This window comes from Bos taurus, chromosome 5 (assembly GCF_002263795.3).
Source record: "Bos taurus isolate L1 Dominette 01449 registration number 42190680 breed Hereford chromosome 5, ARS-UCD2.0, whole genome shotgun sequence".
NCBI lineage: Eukaryota > Metazoa > Chordata > Mammalia > Artiodactyla > Bovidae > Bos > Bos taurus.
In genome coordinates, this window is record NC_037332.1 from 47645084 (window position 1) to 47664519 (window position 19436).

Here is a 19436-nt window from a genome sequence, read left to right on the forward strand (position 1 = left end):
AAACTCCGGGAGTTGGTGATGGACAGGGAGGCCTGGCGTGCTGCAGTCCATGGGGTCGCAAAGAGTCGGACACGACTGAGCGACTGAAGGGAACTGAACTAACTGAATGTTCGAGGCTACCTCATCGATTGGTTGGGGCTTGGCTCGGGCGCGGCCGCTCGGCTAGTTGGGGCTGGATCGCTTCCTCAGGAAGTGGAAGGCCTGAGGCCGTTGTGGTGGCGTCGTCAATTTAGCTCCGCGGGGGCCCTGGGGTGGGGGGTGGTGCTGTGCGGACATGGCGGACTTTGACCCCCGCTACCCCTGCTCTTCTATCGAGGACGACTTCAACTATGGCAGCTGCGTGGCCTCCGCCAGCGTGCACATCCGAATGGGTACGTCGCCCGGTCCCTCCCGGCCGCGCCTTGTCGGTCGCCTGGCGTCGCCGGCCTCTGGGGGCTGGTTTCCGGCTTCTGAGGCGAGCATCCTCCGCGACCAGGCCCTGGGGATACCGCCGATCTCTTGGGTTCAGAGGACAGCCTTCCCTCCTCCTTCCGGTCCCCTGGCTGGGAAGAAGGGCTTTCTCCCTCCGCAGGGGCTGAGAGGGAGAGGTGAGGTGGCTCCTCAGCTGTATGCCCAGAGACCTGAAACTGAGTCCATCCTATCATCTTCGGTGGAAAAGGGGTTGAAAACCTCACTAGCTTGAATTTGGCATCTTTCAGTTAAGAGAAACTTGGGTTATTTTTTTCCGTGAAAGTAAGTTTATTATATGATCATTGTGACGTATATCTGAATGGAAAATGAAAGTGAAGTCGCTCAGTCGTGTTCGACTCTGCGATCCCATGGACTGTAGTCTACCAGGCTTCTCTGACCATGGGATTTTCCAGGCAAGAGTACTGGAGTGGGTTGCCATTTCCTTCTCCAGGGGATTTTCCTGACCCAGGGATCGAACCCAGGTCTCCTGCATTGCAGGCTATGTTTTTGATATAAGGGCTGATTCTGTGTCCTCGTCTGTCTTTGCAGTTTCTATGTCCTGGTATGAGGCTGTGTTCACCCATCTGGAAGCCCTGCATACCCCGTACTATTGGGGTTTAATGGTGGCTTCCTCACGAAAGCGTGATTAATTACCTCCATTTTCAGCCCTTCTCTCTTCTCAGGAGAAACGGGTGTGGGGCTGAAAATTCTAAGCTTTAGACATATGTTTAGAAAATGATAATCATGGCTCCTTTCTTGGTAACAGCTCTCATCCAGGAATTCACCCAGTGTGATCTCACTCCTATCAGGAAATTACCAGTAAGGAACCCTGTGTCATGGTCATTGGACCTGTGACTAAGCTGACTGCATCTGTAGTTTAAAATGGTATCTGGTCTGTCAAAATTTTTTATGAATTTAAAGGTAAAACAGAAATGCCTCCCTCTATTTTTTAAGCAAATTAATCTGGCTGATCTAACTAGTGTCTTAAGGTGAGCAACTGTGACTTCCAAAACTTCTTTCCTCACTACCTTTACATGAAGGAAAATGGGGTTGTTTTGAAAATGTAATACGTACATCTTCTGGAAAATACTTTTGGAATATTATATATTTAAATAGCCAAGGCTTATTGGTAGAAAACAACAAATTATGAAGCTACAGAAAAATGATGTGAGAATGAAAGCTGAGTACAATCTCTACCTTGAGCACTTTTATAGTACCATTAAGTTAAGTTTATATAATTAGTTGTTACATATGTAATATACATAGTCTATTAAACTAATCTGTTTTAGCAGTCTACTATATTTGTATTTTTGAAACACTAAGACATACTGTTTTATACTAAGAAGCACAATGTTATGATTCTTACATTTCTGCAACTTTGTATTTTTATTTAATGTTATCATATTGAAAAATAGCAGTACATATATTTATAGCTTTATCATATTTTTAACTATGGTGATCATCTATAATATGTATGTTCCATAATTTATTTAATCATCCTTTCTTGATGGGTATTTAGATTGTTACTTTTCATTCTTTTTATTCCTTCAAATAGAGCTTTAGGGGCCATTCTTCCATATGGTTGTGAATTTCTCCAATTATTGTTCTATAAATTTTTAGCAGTGAAATTATAGGTCCAAAGAATATGTGCATTTAAAATTTGATGTCGTCAACTACCCAAAGAGATTGCACCTGTTGACTCTCCAGCAAACAATACATGAGGGTACTTTCTACTGCACTCTCACCAGCACTGAGATCATCAAACTTCTTAGTATCTGGCAATCTGGTAGATCAGGGATTAGCAAACATTTTCTCCAAAGGGCCAGATAGTAAATATTTTCAGCTTTGTGGAGTCATAATAAAGGACTCTGTGGCACAGTTACAAAATACTGCCATTGTCATGCAAAAGAAGCTATACAATTACAATTAGTCACTCAGTTGTGTCTGACTCTGCAACCCCATGGATTGTAGCTTGCCAGGCCCCTCTGTCCATGGAATTATCCAGGCAAAAAAAGAAGCTATAGAGGACACAGAAATGGCTGTGATTGTGCCCAGGAACAGAGAAGGCAATGGCACCCCACTCCAGTACTCTTGCCTGGAAAATCCCATGGATGGAGGAGCCTGGTAGGCTTCAGTCCATGGGGTTGCTAGAAGTCGGACAGGACTGAGCGACTTCACTTTCACTTTTCACTTTCACACATTGGAGAAGGAAATGGCAACCCACTCCAGTGTTCTTGCCTGGAGAATCCCAGGGATGGGGGAGCCTGGTGGGCTGCAGTCCATGGGGTCGCACAGAGTCGGACACGACTGAAGTGACTTAGCAGCAGCAGTGCCCAGGAAAACTTTCTTATAAAATCAGGTGATGTGCTGGGTTTGGCCCTTAGCCATAGTTTACTGCGTCTTGTTGTGGGTAAAAAAAAAATGTAATCTTGTTTTAATCTACATTTTTTTAGCCAGGTGAGTGAAGGTGAGCATTTTTCTTTTGTTTATACAACTTTATTGGGCTCCCTGCTGATATTAAGGATATAGCAGTAACCAGATAATATTTGAGTCCTCTAGATTTATTATTTGTGTGGAGTAGTAAGGGAGATAGGCCCTAAAGAGTTAAGCAAATAAATAGACTACTAGCAGTGTTAAACTCTCTAAAGAAAAGAAACAGTGATGAAATAGACACTAGAGCCTAGAATAGTAGCTTAGTAGCTATTTTAGTTAAGGAATGGTCAGGGAAAGAACTTTTAAAGGAGATGGCAGTTGTGTTGTTGAGAAGAAGCTAGCTAGGTTGTATTTGTTATCTATTGCTTTATTAAAATTTATTCCAAATTTTAGAAGCTTAAAACAACAGTTATTACTTAACACAGTTTCTGAGAATCAGAAATATGGGATAGGCGTAGCTAGGTGGTTCTGGCTCAGGGTGTGTTAGGAGAGTCCACTCAAGATGTGGGCTGAGACTGCAGTCATCTGAAGACTTCACTGGGTTGAAGATCTGCTTCCTGGAAACCCCACTCATGCAGATGTTGATACAAGGTGTTAATTCCTTGCCATGTGACCTTCTCCATTGGCTGCTTGAGCATCATGGCGTGGTAGCTGACTTGTCAAGAGCATGCAACCCAGGAGAGACCATTAAGGAAGCTACCGTGTCTTTTATGACCTAGTTATGATAATCACGGGCTTCCCAGTTGGCTCAGTGGTAAAGAATCCCTCTGCCAATGCAGGAGATACAGGAGGTACAGGTTCAAGCCCTGGGTCCAAAGGATCCTCTGGAGAAGGAAATGGCAACCCACTCCAGAATTCTGTTCTGAGAAAGCCAACAGACAGAGGAACCTGGTGGGCTGCAGTCTATGGGGTCACAAAGAGGCGGACAAGACTGAGCATGCATGCATATGTCATGTAGGGCTTGTTGCTGCTGCTGCTAAGTCGCTTCAGTTGTGTCCGACTGTGCAACCCCATAGACGGCAGCTCACCAGGCTCCCCCGTCCCTGGGATTCTCCAGGCAAGAACACTGGAGTGGGCTACCATTTTCTTCTCCAGTGCATGAAAGTGAAAAGTGAAAGAAGTCGTGTCCGACTCTTAGGCCCCATAAAAACTTTAACATTTTATTGTAAGCAGAAGGGAAAGCATTACAAGTACTTAAGCAGGCAGTCACATGATACAGATTACTCTACAAAAAGATAGCTGTCAACAGCTGTGGGACTATAGGTGGGACCAGTGAAAGCATGCAGACCAAATAGAAGGCTACTATAACCGTGCAGGTGCGAGATCGTAAGACTGACTGGAAATGTAGCAAAGGAGACCAAAGAGGTGGATGACTTTCACTTTGCAAGTAGAAGCTACAGTAGTTGTTGATGGATTGGGAAAAGAGGGAAATCAGAGGTGACTCCTACATTTTTGGCTTGGGGGAGGTTGGTGCTGGTTACAGATTGGGTAGAAATGAAAAGTTCATGTTTCAGCCTGTCAAGTTTGAGTAGAAAGGGAAGAAGTGGAAGTAGAAAGCCGAAAAGTAGAAAGGCAGAAATAGGACTCAAAAAAAAAAAAAAAAAAAAACACAACTGAAAGATTGCAGTTTGACTTGTTTTCTTATCAGATCTTTTATTTTTTTCTCTGGGTGTGTATGTATATCTTTTGCCACTTTTTATATTAGTTATTCAAAATGGGTGTCAAATGTTACTTTTTGTGGGATTTGATTTAAGTTCTATTTTTAAAAGAGTATAGAGGACTTCCCTGGGCATCCAGTGGTTCAAAGTCCATGTTGAAATGCAGGGGACACCAGTTTGATCCTGATCCGGGAAGATTCCACATGCCAAGGAGCAACTAAAGCCTGTGCGCCACAACTATTGAGCCTGTGTTCTAGAGCCCAGGGGCCGCAGCTACTGAAGCCCGTGTGCCCTAGAGAGTAGCCACCGCAGTGAGAAGCCCATGCAACTAGAGTAGCCCCCACTCACTGCAAACAGAGAAAAGCCCTTGCAGCAGTGTACACCCAGCACAATCAAAAAATAAATAAATACTCTTATATTTTAAAAAAGATGTAATGGGAGGGCCTTTAAGGATTAAATCTTTATTATTTATGAACATTCTCTTATTCTTATATTTATTTTACTGCTTGATATTTGGCAGACATGCCATCAAAGCACTTCATCATTCCTTGAGGAATGAGGTCTTTAGTAGGAATTTTTTTCAAAGAGAACATTTATCGCATGCATATTGTCATGAGAGTCAAGAGACAGTACCATATCTTTTGTTGGGTAAAAATCATTCCACAGTGTTGTTCTTGCCTAAGAAATTATGTGGCTCCATTATTGTGTCAGAATAACACCTTTTCTCTGGCAAAATTTACTTTTCATTAATTCAATATAAGTTTATTTAAAAGCAAATAAAATTTAAGGAGTATTTATTCTGTGCCAAGGGCTTCCCAGATGGCTCAGAGGAAAAGAATCTACCTGCCAATGCAGGAGATGCATGAGATGTGAGTTCGATCCCTGGGTTGGGACAATCCCCTAGAGAAGGAAATGGCAACCCACTCCAGTATTCTTGCTTGGAAAATCCCACAGACAGAGGGGCCTGGCGGGCTGTAGTCCACAGGGTCACAGAGAGTTGGACCAGAGTTAACGATTAAACAATATTCTGTGCCATCCCTGGCAGAGTGGTAGGAACTCATGCTGAGTCGTGTCCTAAAATGGGAAACTTAAAATGAATATTAATATCCTATTATTAGGGAGCTCTTTAGTCTTCATAGTCTAATAGTGAAAGACAAGTAGACATCACTATAAAATAAAGCATTTAGAAGTCTGTTTAGGGTCCTTCAGGAATACGAGGAACTCTTTGTGACCCTGTGGACTGTAGCCCACCAGCCTCCTCTCTCTGGGATTCTGAAGGCAAGAATACTGGAGTGATTGCAGTGCCCTTCTGCAGGAGATCTTCCTGACTCAGGGATCGAACCCATGTCTCTTTTATCTTCTGCATTAGCAGGTGTGTTCTTTACACTAGCGCCACCTGGGAAGTCTTCTATGTATCAGAAGACTTTTATAAATATTTTTAGATCATTGCGCTTTGGAGTTGATTTATGGATGTTGGTAATAAGGATGTTGGTAATAACGTATTTTGAAAGTCAGAATTTCTTATATAGAAACTAGAAGCAAAGGTACTAGAAGTGAGAAATAAAAATAGGTGAGTGAAAGTAAGTTTATATATTATTTGCCTTTTATGGAGAAGCTTCATTTTAGGGAAACATTTGCACCGCTTGGAAATTAAGATTTCTTTTTAAATTTTATATCTAACCATATGCTTTTTATTCCTGCTTTTCACTTTCAAGATAACTTCGTTATTTAAAACATGTTCTGGTTTTAATCCTTTGCTTTGTTGTATGTTGCACAAATATGGATTTGATGGTTTCGTTTTATTTTGATGGAAACATTTGTATTCTGGCCCATTAACTTAATTTTTTAAGCTCATGCTTCCTGGAGTATAGTTAACAAAATTTTTTATTTTCTGGGAGGCTTTTTTTTTTTAAGTTTTAGTTACAGTTGTGATATTTGGATTAAGATTTAAGAAAGAATTTACATAGTAATTTAATGTGTCTAAGAAGAAACCTGATCTTGCTGTACTCTGATAAATGCTTAAGAAAATAGTCATGTGTAACTTTTTTCTCTTTTCAGCCTTTCTAAGAAAAGTCTACAGCATCCTTTCTCTCCAAGTTCTCTTAACTACAGTGACATTGGCATTTTTTTTATACTTTGATTCTATACGGACATTTGTACATGAAAGGTAAGGTAATGACATGATTCAGAATCATTTTCAGCCACTGCATGTGACTCAAAGGGCATAAGATGAGCAAGGTAGTGGGGTTTTTTTCTATTAACTTTTGAGGTTAGAATGTAAAAAGGATTGATTAACTCTTGTGAATAAATTTTTGCAAGAAAAATAATCTACAATATGGTATTTACCGCCAACATTTTTAGCTTGGTTTCATAGAGTTAACCTCTCATCTCCATTAAGAATTTTTATTGAATGTAATTTTTTGAGTGTGTCTTTATTAGACTTATGCCCTGTCCCCAAAGCCCAAGACAGTGCTTGAAAAGTTAAATTTACCTTAGTGTCAGTTCACAGCTAGGAAAATTTCACTGAAATCCTTTCAGAGGAGTTCCATATGGTTCTTCCCTAATTTGTTTAAGATTTGACCTCCAAAATAATTATTTCCATGGGTAAGAGTAATATAGACTTTATATTAAAGAAAAGTAAAGAATGAATATTTTCTTAAAAGTAGATAATTTCTATCCTTCCTTTACAAAAGGGGAATCTTGAACTATTAGTTTGCTATTTGGAGTAAGTTCTTTAAGTTACAGCTATATAGTAAATGCCCTAAAAAAGTAGTTAGGTATAAAATTTGCTTATTATTTAATAGTTTTTCTTTATTGAGTTTTAGTTTTTAAAAAAGGCAGTATGCTAATTGAAAAAATTATTCAATATAATAGAAATTCATGATGTAAAAGGGTTACATTTTCCACATTCATAGTGGGAAAGATTCTTTGTCTTCCTGCTCCTTCCCATCTCACAGTCTCAAATTTTCCCCATGGAAAAATAATTTCTTTGGTCAGTTTGGTTTAGATCCTTCCAAATTTTTTTTTCCTGTACTTTCATGAACACATAGAGAAATTTTATTATTAAATTGGATGTTATTTATGGTATTTTTTTAAGTTGAGAATGCTTTTAATTTTTTGTCTTTCAGTCCTGCCTTAATTTTGGTGTTGGCCCTTGGATCCTTGGGTTTGATTTTAGCCTTGACTGTAAACAGACATAAGCATCCCCTTAACCTATACCTGCTTTTTGGATTTGTAAGTACTTTGACAATGTGTTTCCTTAACATTTATTCCTGAATTTCAAATTTATTTATTTGAATGCATATATATATGTAACAGTAGCAGAACCAAATTAATGAGTTTTTTAAAAAATCAAGGCATTTCCTTTATGATAATTGTCTATCAGATAAAATCTAACTAGAATAAACAATTAAAACAAAGATATAATTAAGGGGAAAGAAGCTTGAGGATGAAGCTCAGTATCCCTAGTTCTTATTTAGGATATGAGTTCAGCTACTTTTGACATGGCTTAAACAAGATAGCTTATGTCTCTTTCATATAAAAATCTGAATGACTGTTTAGTGAAGTTGTCAGGGGCCCAGACACTGCTATAGTTTAGACATTTCTAAAGTTGCATTGGAAAAAATAAAATAAAATAAATAAATAAAGTTGCATCGAATAAGATAGCTTACTACCATACCTGCATTCTATCTATTTAAAAAATGAAAAGAGAAAGGAGAGAGCAAACCTCTTTGCTCCTCGGGGTTGTATGTCTCTCTATTCACATTCTATTGACTAGAATATATTCTATTCTATTCTATTCTAAAAGCTAGAATAATCACACTATATTCTAGCTTTTAGATATAGATTCTTGCAGATCTAGCTGCCAGGGAAGCTGAAAACATAATGCTTAATCTGAATGGGTATATGTTTAGGCAAAATTCTGTTACCAAGAAAGAAAAAAAGAATATTGGGGGACAGTTTCAATACTCTGCCACACCAAGTTCAGTTCAGTCACTCAGTCATGTCCAACTCTTTGCGATCCCATGAATCGAAGCATGCCAGGCCTCCCTGTCCATCACCAACTCCCAGAGTTTACTCAAACTCATGTCCATTGAGTTGGTGATGCCATCCAGCCATCTCATCCTCTGTCGTCCCCTTCTCCTCCTGCCCCAATCCTTCCCAGCATCAGGGTGTTTTCCAATGAGTCAGCTCTTCGCATGAGGTGGCCAAAGTACTGGAGTTTCAGCCTCAGCATCAGTCCTTCCAGTGAACACCCAGGACTGGTAGAACTGGACATGGAACAACAGACTGGTTCCAAATAGGAAAAGGAGTACATCAAGGCTGTATATTGTCACCCTACTTGTTTAACTTAGATGCAGAGTACATCATGAGAAATGCTGGGCTGGAAGAAGCACAAGCTGGAATCAAGATTGCCGGGAGAAATATCAATAACCTCAGATATGCAGATGACACCACCCTTATGGCAGAAAGTGAAGAGGAACTAAAAAGCCTCTTGATGAAAGTGAAAGAGGAGAGTGAAAAGGTTGGCTTAAAGCTCAACATTCAGAAAAATAAGATCATGGCATCTGGTCCCATCACTTTATGGGAAATAGATGGGGAAACAGTGGAAACAGTGTCAGACTTTATTTTTCTGGGCTCCAAAATCACTGCAGATGGTGACTGCAGCCATGAAATTAACAGACGCTTACTCCTTGGAAGGAAAGTTATGACCAACCTAGACACCATATTGAAAAGCAGAGACATTACTTTGCCAACAAAGGTCTGTCTAGTCAAGGCTGTGGTTTTTCCTGTGGTCATGTATGGATGTGAGAGTTGGACTGTGAAGAAAGCTGAGCACCGAAGAATTGATGCTTTTGAAGTGTGGTGTTGGAGAAGACTCTTGAGAGTCCCTTGGACTGCAAGGAGATCCAATCAGTCCATCCTAAAGGAGACCAGTCCTGCCACACCAAAGTACTATCTAAATATTATATTCTTTCCGTGTTTGTGTGAGGTAGTGAGGTTTTTTAAATGTGCATGTGATTTGCAGTTTCAACTTTATTTACATCATAAAGAGTGAGAAAAATAGAATTTTCTATATTACTTCTAGAATCTCCCTGTTGCAGATATGAAAAATCTAGTTGAGTTTAAGGAATAATGGTATAACAATTGGAATCTGTTCTCATGGAAATACCCTGGTTGTCCTGTGGTTGGGACTCATTGCTTTTACTGCTGTGGTTGGGGAACTAAGATACCACAAACTGTGCAGCACAGTCAAAAAAAGAAAAGAATCTAAATATTTTCATTTAATACATTGAGGTCTCATTTTTATTATGGTGGGCTTATTATATGTCCCATATACTTCAAAAGGCTGCTCTGAAACTAAAATGAGATCATTGGGTATGAAATCACCTTGAATTCCTGGAAATCAGAACATGTACTTAACAGTATAAATTTTACATGCATCTGTGTAATTTCAGTCTCTTTTTCTTAGACACTGTTGGAATCTCTGACCGTGGCCTTCGTTGGTAAGCCATAATTGTGCTTCTGTATATTACAGTAACTTTTTAAAGTGGATAAATCTTTTGGGTAAAAAAGTGTTTGGGGCTAAAGCTTAACATCATGTAATGTCATATTAAAAAATGTGGCATAGAATGAAGAATTCCTAAAATATAAGCAAAAAATAAATGTTTATATTGTTTTAGCTGAGTTTAGAGGAAGTCGAAAAGAATTAGGAAAACAATAGGAACAGAGAACAATATTCATTTTGTTTATCCAACAAGACAACATCAGATACTTCCCTGGCAATCCAGTGGTTAATCACTCCGCCCTTCCACTGCAGAGGATATGGGTTCAATCCCTGGTCAGGGAACTAAAAATCTCACATGCTGCATAGCGCAGCCAAAAATAAAAAAAAGACAACTATAGCTAATCTTTTTTCTTGTTTAAAGGGATCTTAAAAGAACTAATAACATGTTTGGAACCATGCTCTTTCATCACATGAGCTCAGTATCTCAAATTGCCTGCACTGAACTGTACCTTATTACATCCTCATATTTCATCAGAGGGCACTACAAGAAACAATAGTCATTTCTGTCTTGTATTTTGTGTTAAATATATATAATATTTAAAAGGAAGTATCTGTTATAATTATTTGATGTACCCTATATAATAATATCTCAAGTAAAAAATTTTGTGATTAACAATAAAAATTCTGATTGTTTCAAAATTATTTATCTGGGATACCAAAAAAGATCAGAATGTACTGTTACTGTCAATAGCAATAAATTGTGGATCCATATTGTTAATGTATTTTTCTCTTCTTCTTTTGTCATTACTGTTTTTAACTTTTTCATGCTAGGTTTTGTCTCTATGTTTTTTGGTAATTCATCTCTTCTTTTTATAAAAGAATCAGAATATAAATAAATAATAACCACCAAACTAAATAGGGTTGAAATTTCTCAACATGGAAAGGAAGTATTATTAATACTTAACTTATTATCAGTGTTATTATCTATTACTTACTACTATGTTATTAAGTCTATCTCTGTCCTCTGGCATCCACCATTTGTAAGGGATGTTGGAGAGAGATGGAATCCACCCGAACTTACTGAAATTTCTGAGAAGAAGCAAAAGTGATTTCATGTTTTATCTTTTCTGCATATTCATCTTCTTAACCCTGTGTGGGATAAATAAAGTCAACTACTTAGAAACAGAAGGAACTTGGATAATTTATCCCTCTCAGATTAAAAATTACTTAAATGGATTTGAGTTCAAAACACTCAATTACCTTTAAAGAGGTTATAATTCAGTATTCTGTAAAATGTTGAGCAGTTTTATTACAATTGCTATAGTCAGTCTAGATGGTCATTCTAAAATTTCTGGAGTAAATTCGATATATATCCAGTAAACCCCAATAATGTTCTCCAGGATAATGCAGACTTGGATATAAAGCAATTCGTGGTTGGTTTCTATTGCCTACAGTGCTGGTAAATGGCAGACAACCCCAGACAGCCCCAATATTTTTCTTGCCTAGGAATTCCCAGCCAGCCACAGGACCCAGAACCATCACTATTGATGGTTTAAGCCATAGTTGATAGTCACCACAAATGGTGATGAACTGCAGCTGGGATAGAAATGGGTGAAAATCATTTCACCATATTCCCTAAACTCCTAAACCAGCTGGCTGTGTATTATCTTCTAGCCATTTCTTTAACTTCATAATGATGTGATCTCCTTATGTTGTATATTTTGGAGCCTGCTTATTGCACTATGGGTGTGGTTTTACCATACAAGAGTTGAAGACTGAATAAGGAATCTTTTCATAATTGTTTTTATTGGCAAGTAGTATAGGACAAAATAAGGCATTTCTATTATATGACAGAAAAAAAGCTTTTATATGGTTTATATGTATTTTTAATCAATGTTTTGTAATTTTACAGTTACTTTCTATGATGTGTATGTTGTCCTGCAAGCTTTCATACTGACTTGTGCAGTATTTCTTGGTTTGACTGTATATACTTTACAGTCTAAGAGAGATTTCAGCAAATTTGGAGCAGGGTAAGTGATATATTTATCATGGCTATGATAGATAGATATCTTCACTACTACCTCGTTTTGAGAGAGGTGCTGTACTGTTAGCATTGGATACTTTAAAAATGGAGGTAATGAGAAGTCATCCCTTTGGGTACTAGGGCCCTACTCTCCTGGAGCATACATGATAGGAGATGGAAAGTAGCTTTGAGTTTTTTGCTTCACCTCTATATTGAAAGGGAAGTGAATGCCCTGAAATTTAAGCTTTCTAGAGAGGCTATAGGCTTGCATGCTTTATAAATGGTATGAAATTTACCTGAATTATTTAGATCTTAACATTAACTGTGGGAAATGTTACCATCCACATCTTTGTGGCAAAAGCAAGGTAATTGTGACCCAGGTGCTAAGGAAGTCTGCATGAACTTTAAATTTTTTGATCCATCTTAAGTAACCTGTATCCTTCTTCAAACTAATATAAGGAATGATCCTTTTTATATTAGGATAATGGTACTGTGTTGCCCTCACCTTGGTAAGAATGCATAGAATCTTTCCTAAGCTCACAATGGCTTTCTTTTGGCACATAATCACCCAAACGTTTTCTGCTCTTTTTTCCTGTTAAAGCACTAAAAATTTACAAGTAGTCTAGTCTTGCAAAACTTTCTTTCCTCCCCCTTTTTTCCTGGTACTCCAGATAGTGGAGATAGTGAAGGGACTGGGAAGTCTGGTGTGCTGCAGTCCATGGGGTCACAAGGAGTTGGACACAACTTAGCAACTGAACAACAACCAGATTATCAGAAGTCTCTACTGGGATAAAATATTAATTGGTCAGCCAACACTGACAATTGTGCAGGATGCATAAACAGTTGTATTAGAATGGAGTATGATTTAAGGAGAAGCTATATATATATATATATAATTTTTTTTTTTTGCTTCCTGTTTTGCATATGTGTTAGGTTCTGTTCTTCTAGGAAGCAATTAAGTTCTTTGGAAATGGTCTGAATCTTTTGAGGCTTGTTTTTAAGCTCTGTTAGCTGGATCCAGAACAGCTTTTAGTTCAGGGCTAATTTGGCCCCACTCTTGAGATAGTATCCTTCTGAGGATTACTCAAAGCCCCATGTCTCAGGTCTTTTCACTCTAGCTGGTGTGAATCAAAACTATTTCTGGCTTTATTGCGTCTGAGGATTTTTCTGCCTGGTTCTCTCTGGTGGTGGTTTCTCCAGACTTTGGTACTTCCTCACAAATATGCATTGATAAGTACTTAGCTAAAGACTGGAGGAGAACCCTCTGCATGCCACCAGAAATCTCTGTATAACCCTTTTTTTCTCTAGAACTTGGATCTTCAAAGTCTACCACTTTAGCTTCTCTAACCTCTGAATTCTCGTCTCTTCAACTCAAGGAAACCACAAAGCTGCATATGGATTCCTGTCCCTGCACTGTGGCCTGGGAACTCTAGCTGGGTCATTTGTAGAGCTCACCTTCTTTGTTTCCCTTATCTCAGGACTCATTGTCCTGTGCTGCTTATTGTTTGAAAACTGTTGTTTCGTATATTTTGTCTCATTTTTATTTAAGGAGGGAGCATAAATTTGGTCAGTGTACTTGTGGCCTGAGGCAGCAGATGTATATTCAGGCTTCCAAGTCTCATAAGATAATAGGACTGACTTCCTAGATGTCCTTGTCATATAATTATATCTTACATATATAATATATAATTTTATTTTATATATAATGAATGATAACTCATAAAATTATAGCAGTGGCAAATTTATGTGCATAAATTAAGTTCTTTAATACATCAGAATAAAACAGAGTGTACATTGGGAACTCTAATGGATATGCGTGTTCACAGAATCATTTGTTATTTGGTTAAAAATGAAATTATGCTTCATTGGTAAATTTATATATTTTTAAGAAGTTTTATAGCTCTCTGAATTAAATGATATTTCTAATGATATTTTGCTTATGTCAGTATTTTCTTTATATTCCAATTGAAACTTTAAAAATTATACTCTTAATTAGTCTTATACACCATAAAAACAAATGTTGAATAGATAGCTGTTCTTTCAATTTCTGGGTATTCTGTAATATTCATTGTAGGTTTAAGAATTCTTACATTTCAGTGATTCTTTGCCAAATATCAGGATGGATTTATTTATTCAGAAAATGCTGAATGAGTTTACAAAGGTTTTTGGTTAGGAACAATATTCTAAATTATTAAAATTTTTGTTTTTATAGACTGTTTGCTGGTTTGTGGATTTTGTGTTTGTCAGGAATCTTGAGGGTAAGTTGTTTTAGAATGATAACTTGAAATACAAATAATCTCAAAAAGCTGTAAGAGACATGTTACTGTAGGACACTTGGTTATAATTATCTGGAACATTTGTATGTAGAATGATTTTAAAATGATATTTTAAAAATCAAGGTCTTATGTTAATATTATTGGTTGAAAGAAAGATGAACAAATGAGTTAAATGAAATAGAAAGAGGTCCTCACTTGCAATTGCTAATCTTCAAGTGGCACATGTAATTCTGAGTAAGAAATAGATTTTAAATAATTTATGTTTGGAATGTTACTGTTCAAAGTCAGGTGGGTAATTTAATAGAAAGGAGAATATTCATTGGTTCCTCCCTTCACCCATTCATCCAACACAAGTGGACCTGCCCTGCCTTTTTCTACTTTTAACATTTGTATTCAAAGTTGTACAGAATTATTAAATATGTATGTAGAGTATAAGTAACTTAAGTATTCTTAATGCTGTTCTTAAATATAAAACTATTACAATAATCTCTTGCCTTTAGTTGTTTTTTTACAGTGAGACAGTGGAGTTGGTCTTGGCTGCTGGGGGAGCCCTTCTTTTCTGCGGATTCATCATCTATGACACACACTCACTGATGCACAGGCTGTCACCTGAAGAGTATGTATTAGCTGCCATCAACCTCTACTTGGATATCATCAATCTCTTCTTGCACCTGTTACGGGTTTTGGAAGCAGCTAATAAAAAGTGATTGAAAGCAGTATATAGAAACTGATTCCTTAAGTAATAAAGTTTGAGATATAATTGTTAAATACTTTTAAGATCTTATTTGTATGCTGTGTATTATAAAGTATAAATCTCCTTTGACTAGATTTTAATCTTATTTAGAAAGGAAAAAGTATTAAAGATAAATTACAGGGAATTATTCAGTATTACAATAAAATTATATTAAAATGTTAATGACATTTCATTACATTATGATGCATTAAAAATTAAAAGTGTGCTTAAGTCAGTTATTTTGACATAGAAGTTAACATTCTTAGTTTTTAAAGTACAAGTTTCATTTAAAAATTATAGCAGTATACCAGTGACCAATAAAACTTTAGCAAATTCCTGACAGCATTCATTTGCTAAGGTGCCATAACAAAGTACCACCGATCGCATGGCTTAAACAGAAATTTACTTTCTTTTCTAAAGTTCTGGAGATTGGAAGTGTGAGGTCAAGGTAGGGTTGATTTCTTCTGAGTTCCCTCTCTTGCCTGAATGATGGTCATTTCCCTGTGTCTTCACGTGGACTTCTCTCTGTACTTGTCTATATTCAAATTTCCTCTTATAAGGATACCAGTCATATTGGACTAGGGCCCACCCTGATGACTTCATTTTACTCTAATTACTTCTTTATAAAGATTCTGTCTCCAAATACAGTCACATTCTGAGGTACCAGGAATTGGGACTTTGCACTGGTCCTAATGTTTGCATTCACTAAATAATTTGTTGATACCTAATGCCCCCTGTGATGCTATGAGGAGGTAGGGCTTTGGGGATGTGCTTAGGTCATGAGGATGGAGTTCTCACGAGTGGGATTAGTGCTCTTTTTTTAAAAGAGAGCCCACAGACACCGCTTACCCTTTCTGCCACATGAGCTGATGATGAAAAGACAGTCTATGAACCAGGAAGAGGACCTTTAAACTAGACACTGAATATGCCTGCACCTTGATCTTGGACTTCCCAGCCTCTAGAACTGTGAGAAGTAAATTTTTGTTGTTTATAAACCACCCAGTCTCTATAGTGTGTTGTTTTGGCTGCCCAAATAGATTAAGACAGACTTCATTATATGAATTTTCAGGGGGTACAACTCAGCCTGTAACACTCACTAAGCATTGTTTCCCAGCTATTAAACTGAAATAAATTAGTAGTATATAGATACAGCCTTTGGTGAGTTTTAGATGTAAATTTGACCCCATCACTATCAATTAATTATTGAATATCCAGTTGCATAATGCTATACTCACGTTAACATAGCATCGTAGGTAAGAGAATCTAAATTGGAATCCTTGCTGTGTAACCAACTGGTGATTTGACCTTTGGCACATTACTTATCCTTCCTTCCTTAGGTCTTTTACCTCATCTTTATAATAGGAATAACACCACCTTCTTTACTGATTGTTATAAGGATTAAGTGAGATGAGTATATCATATAAACTAAGTGTTTATTAATGTCAGCTGCTGTTATTAATGTTATTATTGTTGGTCAAAAGGGAGAATGTACTGAATTGTGACTAAAGATAATAAATAAGCAAATGCAGATAAAAACGACATTTAAAAAATGTAAAACAATACCGTTTTTTTAAATTTATTTTTAATCGGAGGATAATTGTTTTACAATTTGTGTTGGTTTCTATAACTATATATATCTCTCCCCTCCCTCTTGGCCTCCTTCCCACCCCTGTAGCTCATCACAGAGCACTGAGCTGAGCTCTCCGTGTTACACAGCAGCTTCCTACTAGCTCTCTTTTACACGTGGTAGTGTGTATGTCAGCACTACTCTCAATTCATCCCACCCTCTCTTTCCCCATTGTTTTCACAAGTCCATTCTCCATGTCTGCATCTCTGTTCCTGCCCTGCAGATAGGTTCAGCAGTACTATAGAACCGTATAGATTGCATATATATGTATTAAAATATGATACTTGTTTTTCTCTTTCTGACTTACTTCACTCTGTAACAAGGTCATTTTTTTTTTCTTTTTACCCAGCAAATCATTGTTTGGTTTGGGAAATATAGTTTTTAACCACTGGTGTAGTTTTATATTTTGTAAAAACAACCATCCATTCAGTTCAGTCGCTCAGTCGTGTCCAACTCTTTTCGACCCCATGAACTGCAGCACATCAGGCCTTCCTGTCCATCACCAACTCCTGGAGTCCACCCAAACCCATGTCCATCGAGTCAGTGATGCCATCCAGCCATCTCATCCTCTGTTGTCCCCTTCTCCTCCTGCCCTCAATCCTTCCCAGCATTAGGGTCTTTTCAAATGATTCAGCTCTTATTGGAGTTTCAGCTTCAACATCAGTCCTTCCAATGAACACCCAGGACTGACCTCCTTTAGGATGGACTGGTTGGATCTCCTTGCAGTCCAAGGGACTCTCAAGAGTCTACTCCAACACCACAGTTCAAAAGCATCAATTCTTCGGTGCTCAGCTTTCTTCACAGTCCAACTCTCACATCCACACATGACCACTGGAAAAACCATAGCCTTGACTAGATGGACCTTTGTTGACAAAGTAATGTCTCTGCTTTTTAATATGCTATCCAGGTTGGTCGTAACTTTCCTTCCAAGGAGTAAGCATCTTTTAATTTCATGGCTGGAATTAACATCTGCAGTGATTTTGGAGCCCAGAAAAATAAAGTCAGCCACTGTTCCCACTGTTTCCCCATCTATATGCCATGAAGTGATGGGACCAGATGCCATGATCTTAGTTTTCTGAATGATGAGTTTTAAGCCAACTTTTTCACTCTCCTCTTTCACTTTCAGCAAGAGGCTCTTTAGTTCTTCACTTTCTGCATTAAGGGTGGTGTCATCTGCATATCTGAGGTTACTGATATTACTCCCGGCATTCTTGATTCCAGCTTGTGCTTCTTCCAGTCCAGCGTTTCTCATGATGTACTCTGCATAGAAGTTAAATAAGCAGGGTGACAATATACAGCCCTGACGTACTCCTTTTCCTATTTGGAACCAGTCTGTTCCATGTCCAGTTCTAACTGTTGCTTCCTGACCTGCATACAGGTTTCTCAAGAGGCAGGTCAGGTGGTCTGGTATGCCCATCTCTTTCAGAATTTTCCACAGTTTATTGTGATCCACACAGTCAAAAGACTTTGGCATAGTCAATAAAGCAGAAATAGAGTTTCTGGAACTCTCTTCACTTTTTCCACGATCCAGTGGATGTTGGCAATTTGATCTCTGGTTCCTCTGCCTTTTCTAAAACCAGCTTGAACGTTTGGAAGTTCACGGTTCACGTATTGCTGAAGCTTGGCTTGGAGAATTTTAAGCATTACTTTATTAGCGTGTGCTGCTGCTGCTAAGTCGTGTCAGTCGTGTCCGACTCTATGTGACCCCATAGACGGAAGCCAACCAGGCTACTCTGTCCCTGGGATTCTCCAGGCAAGAACACTGGAATGGGTTGCCATTTCCTTCTCCAATGCATGAAAGTGAAAGTGAAGTCACTCAGTTGTGTCCGACTCTTAGCAGCCCCATGCACTGTAGCCTAGCAGGCTCCTCTGTCCATGGGATTTTTCAGGTAAGAGTCCTGGAGTGGGGTGCCATCGCCTTCTACTAGCGTGTGAGATGAGTGCAACTGTGTGGTAGTTTGAGCATTCTTTGGGATTGGAATAAAAACTGACCTTTTCCAGTCCTGTGGCCACTGCTGAGTTTTCCAAATTTGCTGGCATATTGCAGCACTTTCACAGGGTCATCTTTCAGGATTTGAAATAGCTCATCTGGAATTCCATCATCTCCACTAGCTTTGTTCGTAGTGATGCTTTCTAAGGCCCACTTGACTTCACATTCCAGGATGTCTGGCTCTAGGTTAGTGATCACACCATCGTGATTATCTGGGTCGTGAAGATCTTTTTTGTACAGTTCTGTGTATTTTTGCCACCTCTTAATATCTTCTGCTTCTGTTAGGTCCATACCCTTTCTGTCCTTTATCGAGCTCATCTTTGCATGAAATGTTCCCTTGGTGTCTCTAGTTTTCTTGATGTGATCTCTAGTCTTTCCCATTCTATTGTTTTCCTCTATTTCTGTGCATTGATCGCTGAGGAAGGCTTTATTATCTCTCCTTGCTATTCTTTGGAACTCTGCATTCAAATGGGTATATCTTTCCTTTTCTCCTTTGCTTTTCGCTTCCCTTCTTTTCACAGCTACTTGTAAGGCCTCCTCAGCCAGCCAGTTTGCTTTTTTCCATTTCTTTTTCTTGAGGATGGTCTTGATTCCTGTCTCCTGTACAGTGTCACATACCTCCATTCATAGTTCATCAGGCACTCTATCATTTATTGCATCAATGAACTTTATATGGCTCCTCCGTTTTTACTATCACAATCAGTATTGCCATGTACATCCCTGTATTTCCCCCAATG

At 38.3% G+C, this 19436-nt stretch overlaps 1 protein-coding gene across 1 annotated transcript; it reads left to right on the forward strand.

Moving 5' to 3' along the window:
• The first annotated feature begins 209 nt into the window (after positions 1–209).
• Positions 210–16621, forward strand: TMBIM4 (transmembrane BAX inhibitor motif containing 4). Its single transcript, NM_001014914.2, is given in 7 exon segments — positions 210–371; positions 6600–6708; positions 7670–7775; positions 10015–10048; positions 11963–12080; positions 14286–14331; positions 14850–16621. Coding segments are annotated over 7 exon segments (717 nt in total). The 5' UTR covers positions 210–274; the 3' UTR covers positions 15057–16621.
• The last annotated feature ends 2815 nt before the right edge of the window (positions 16622–19436 follow it).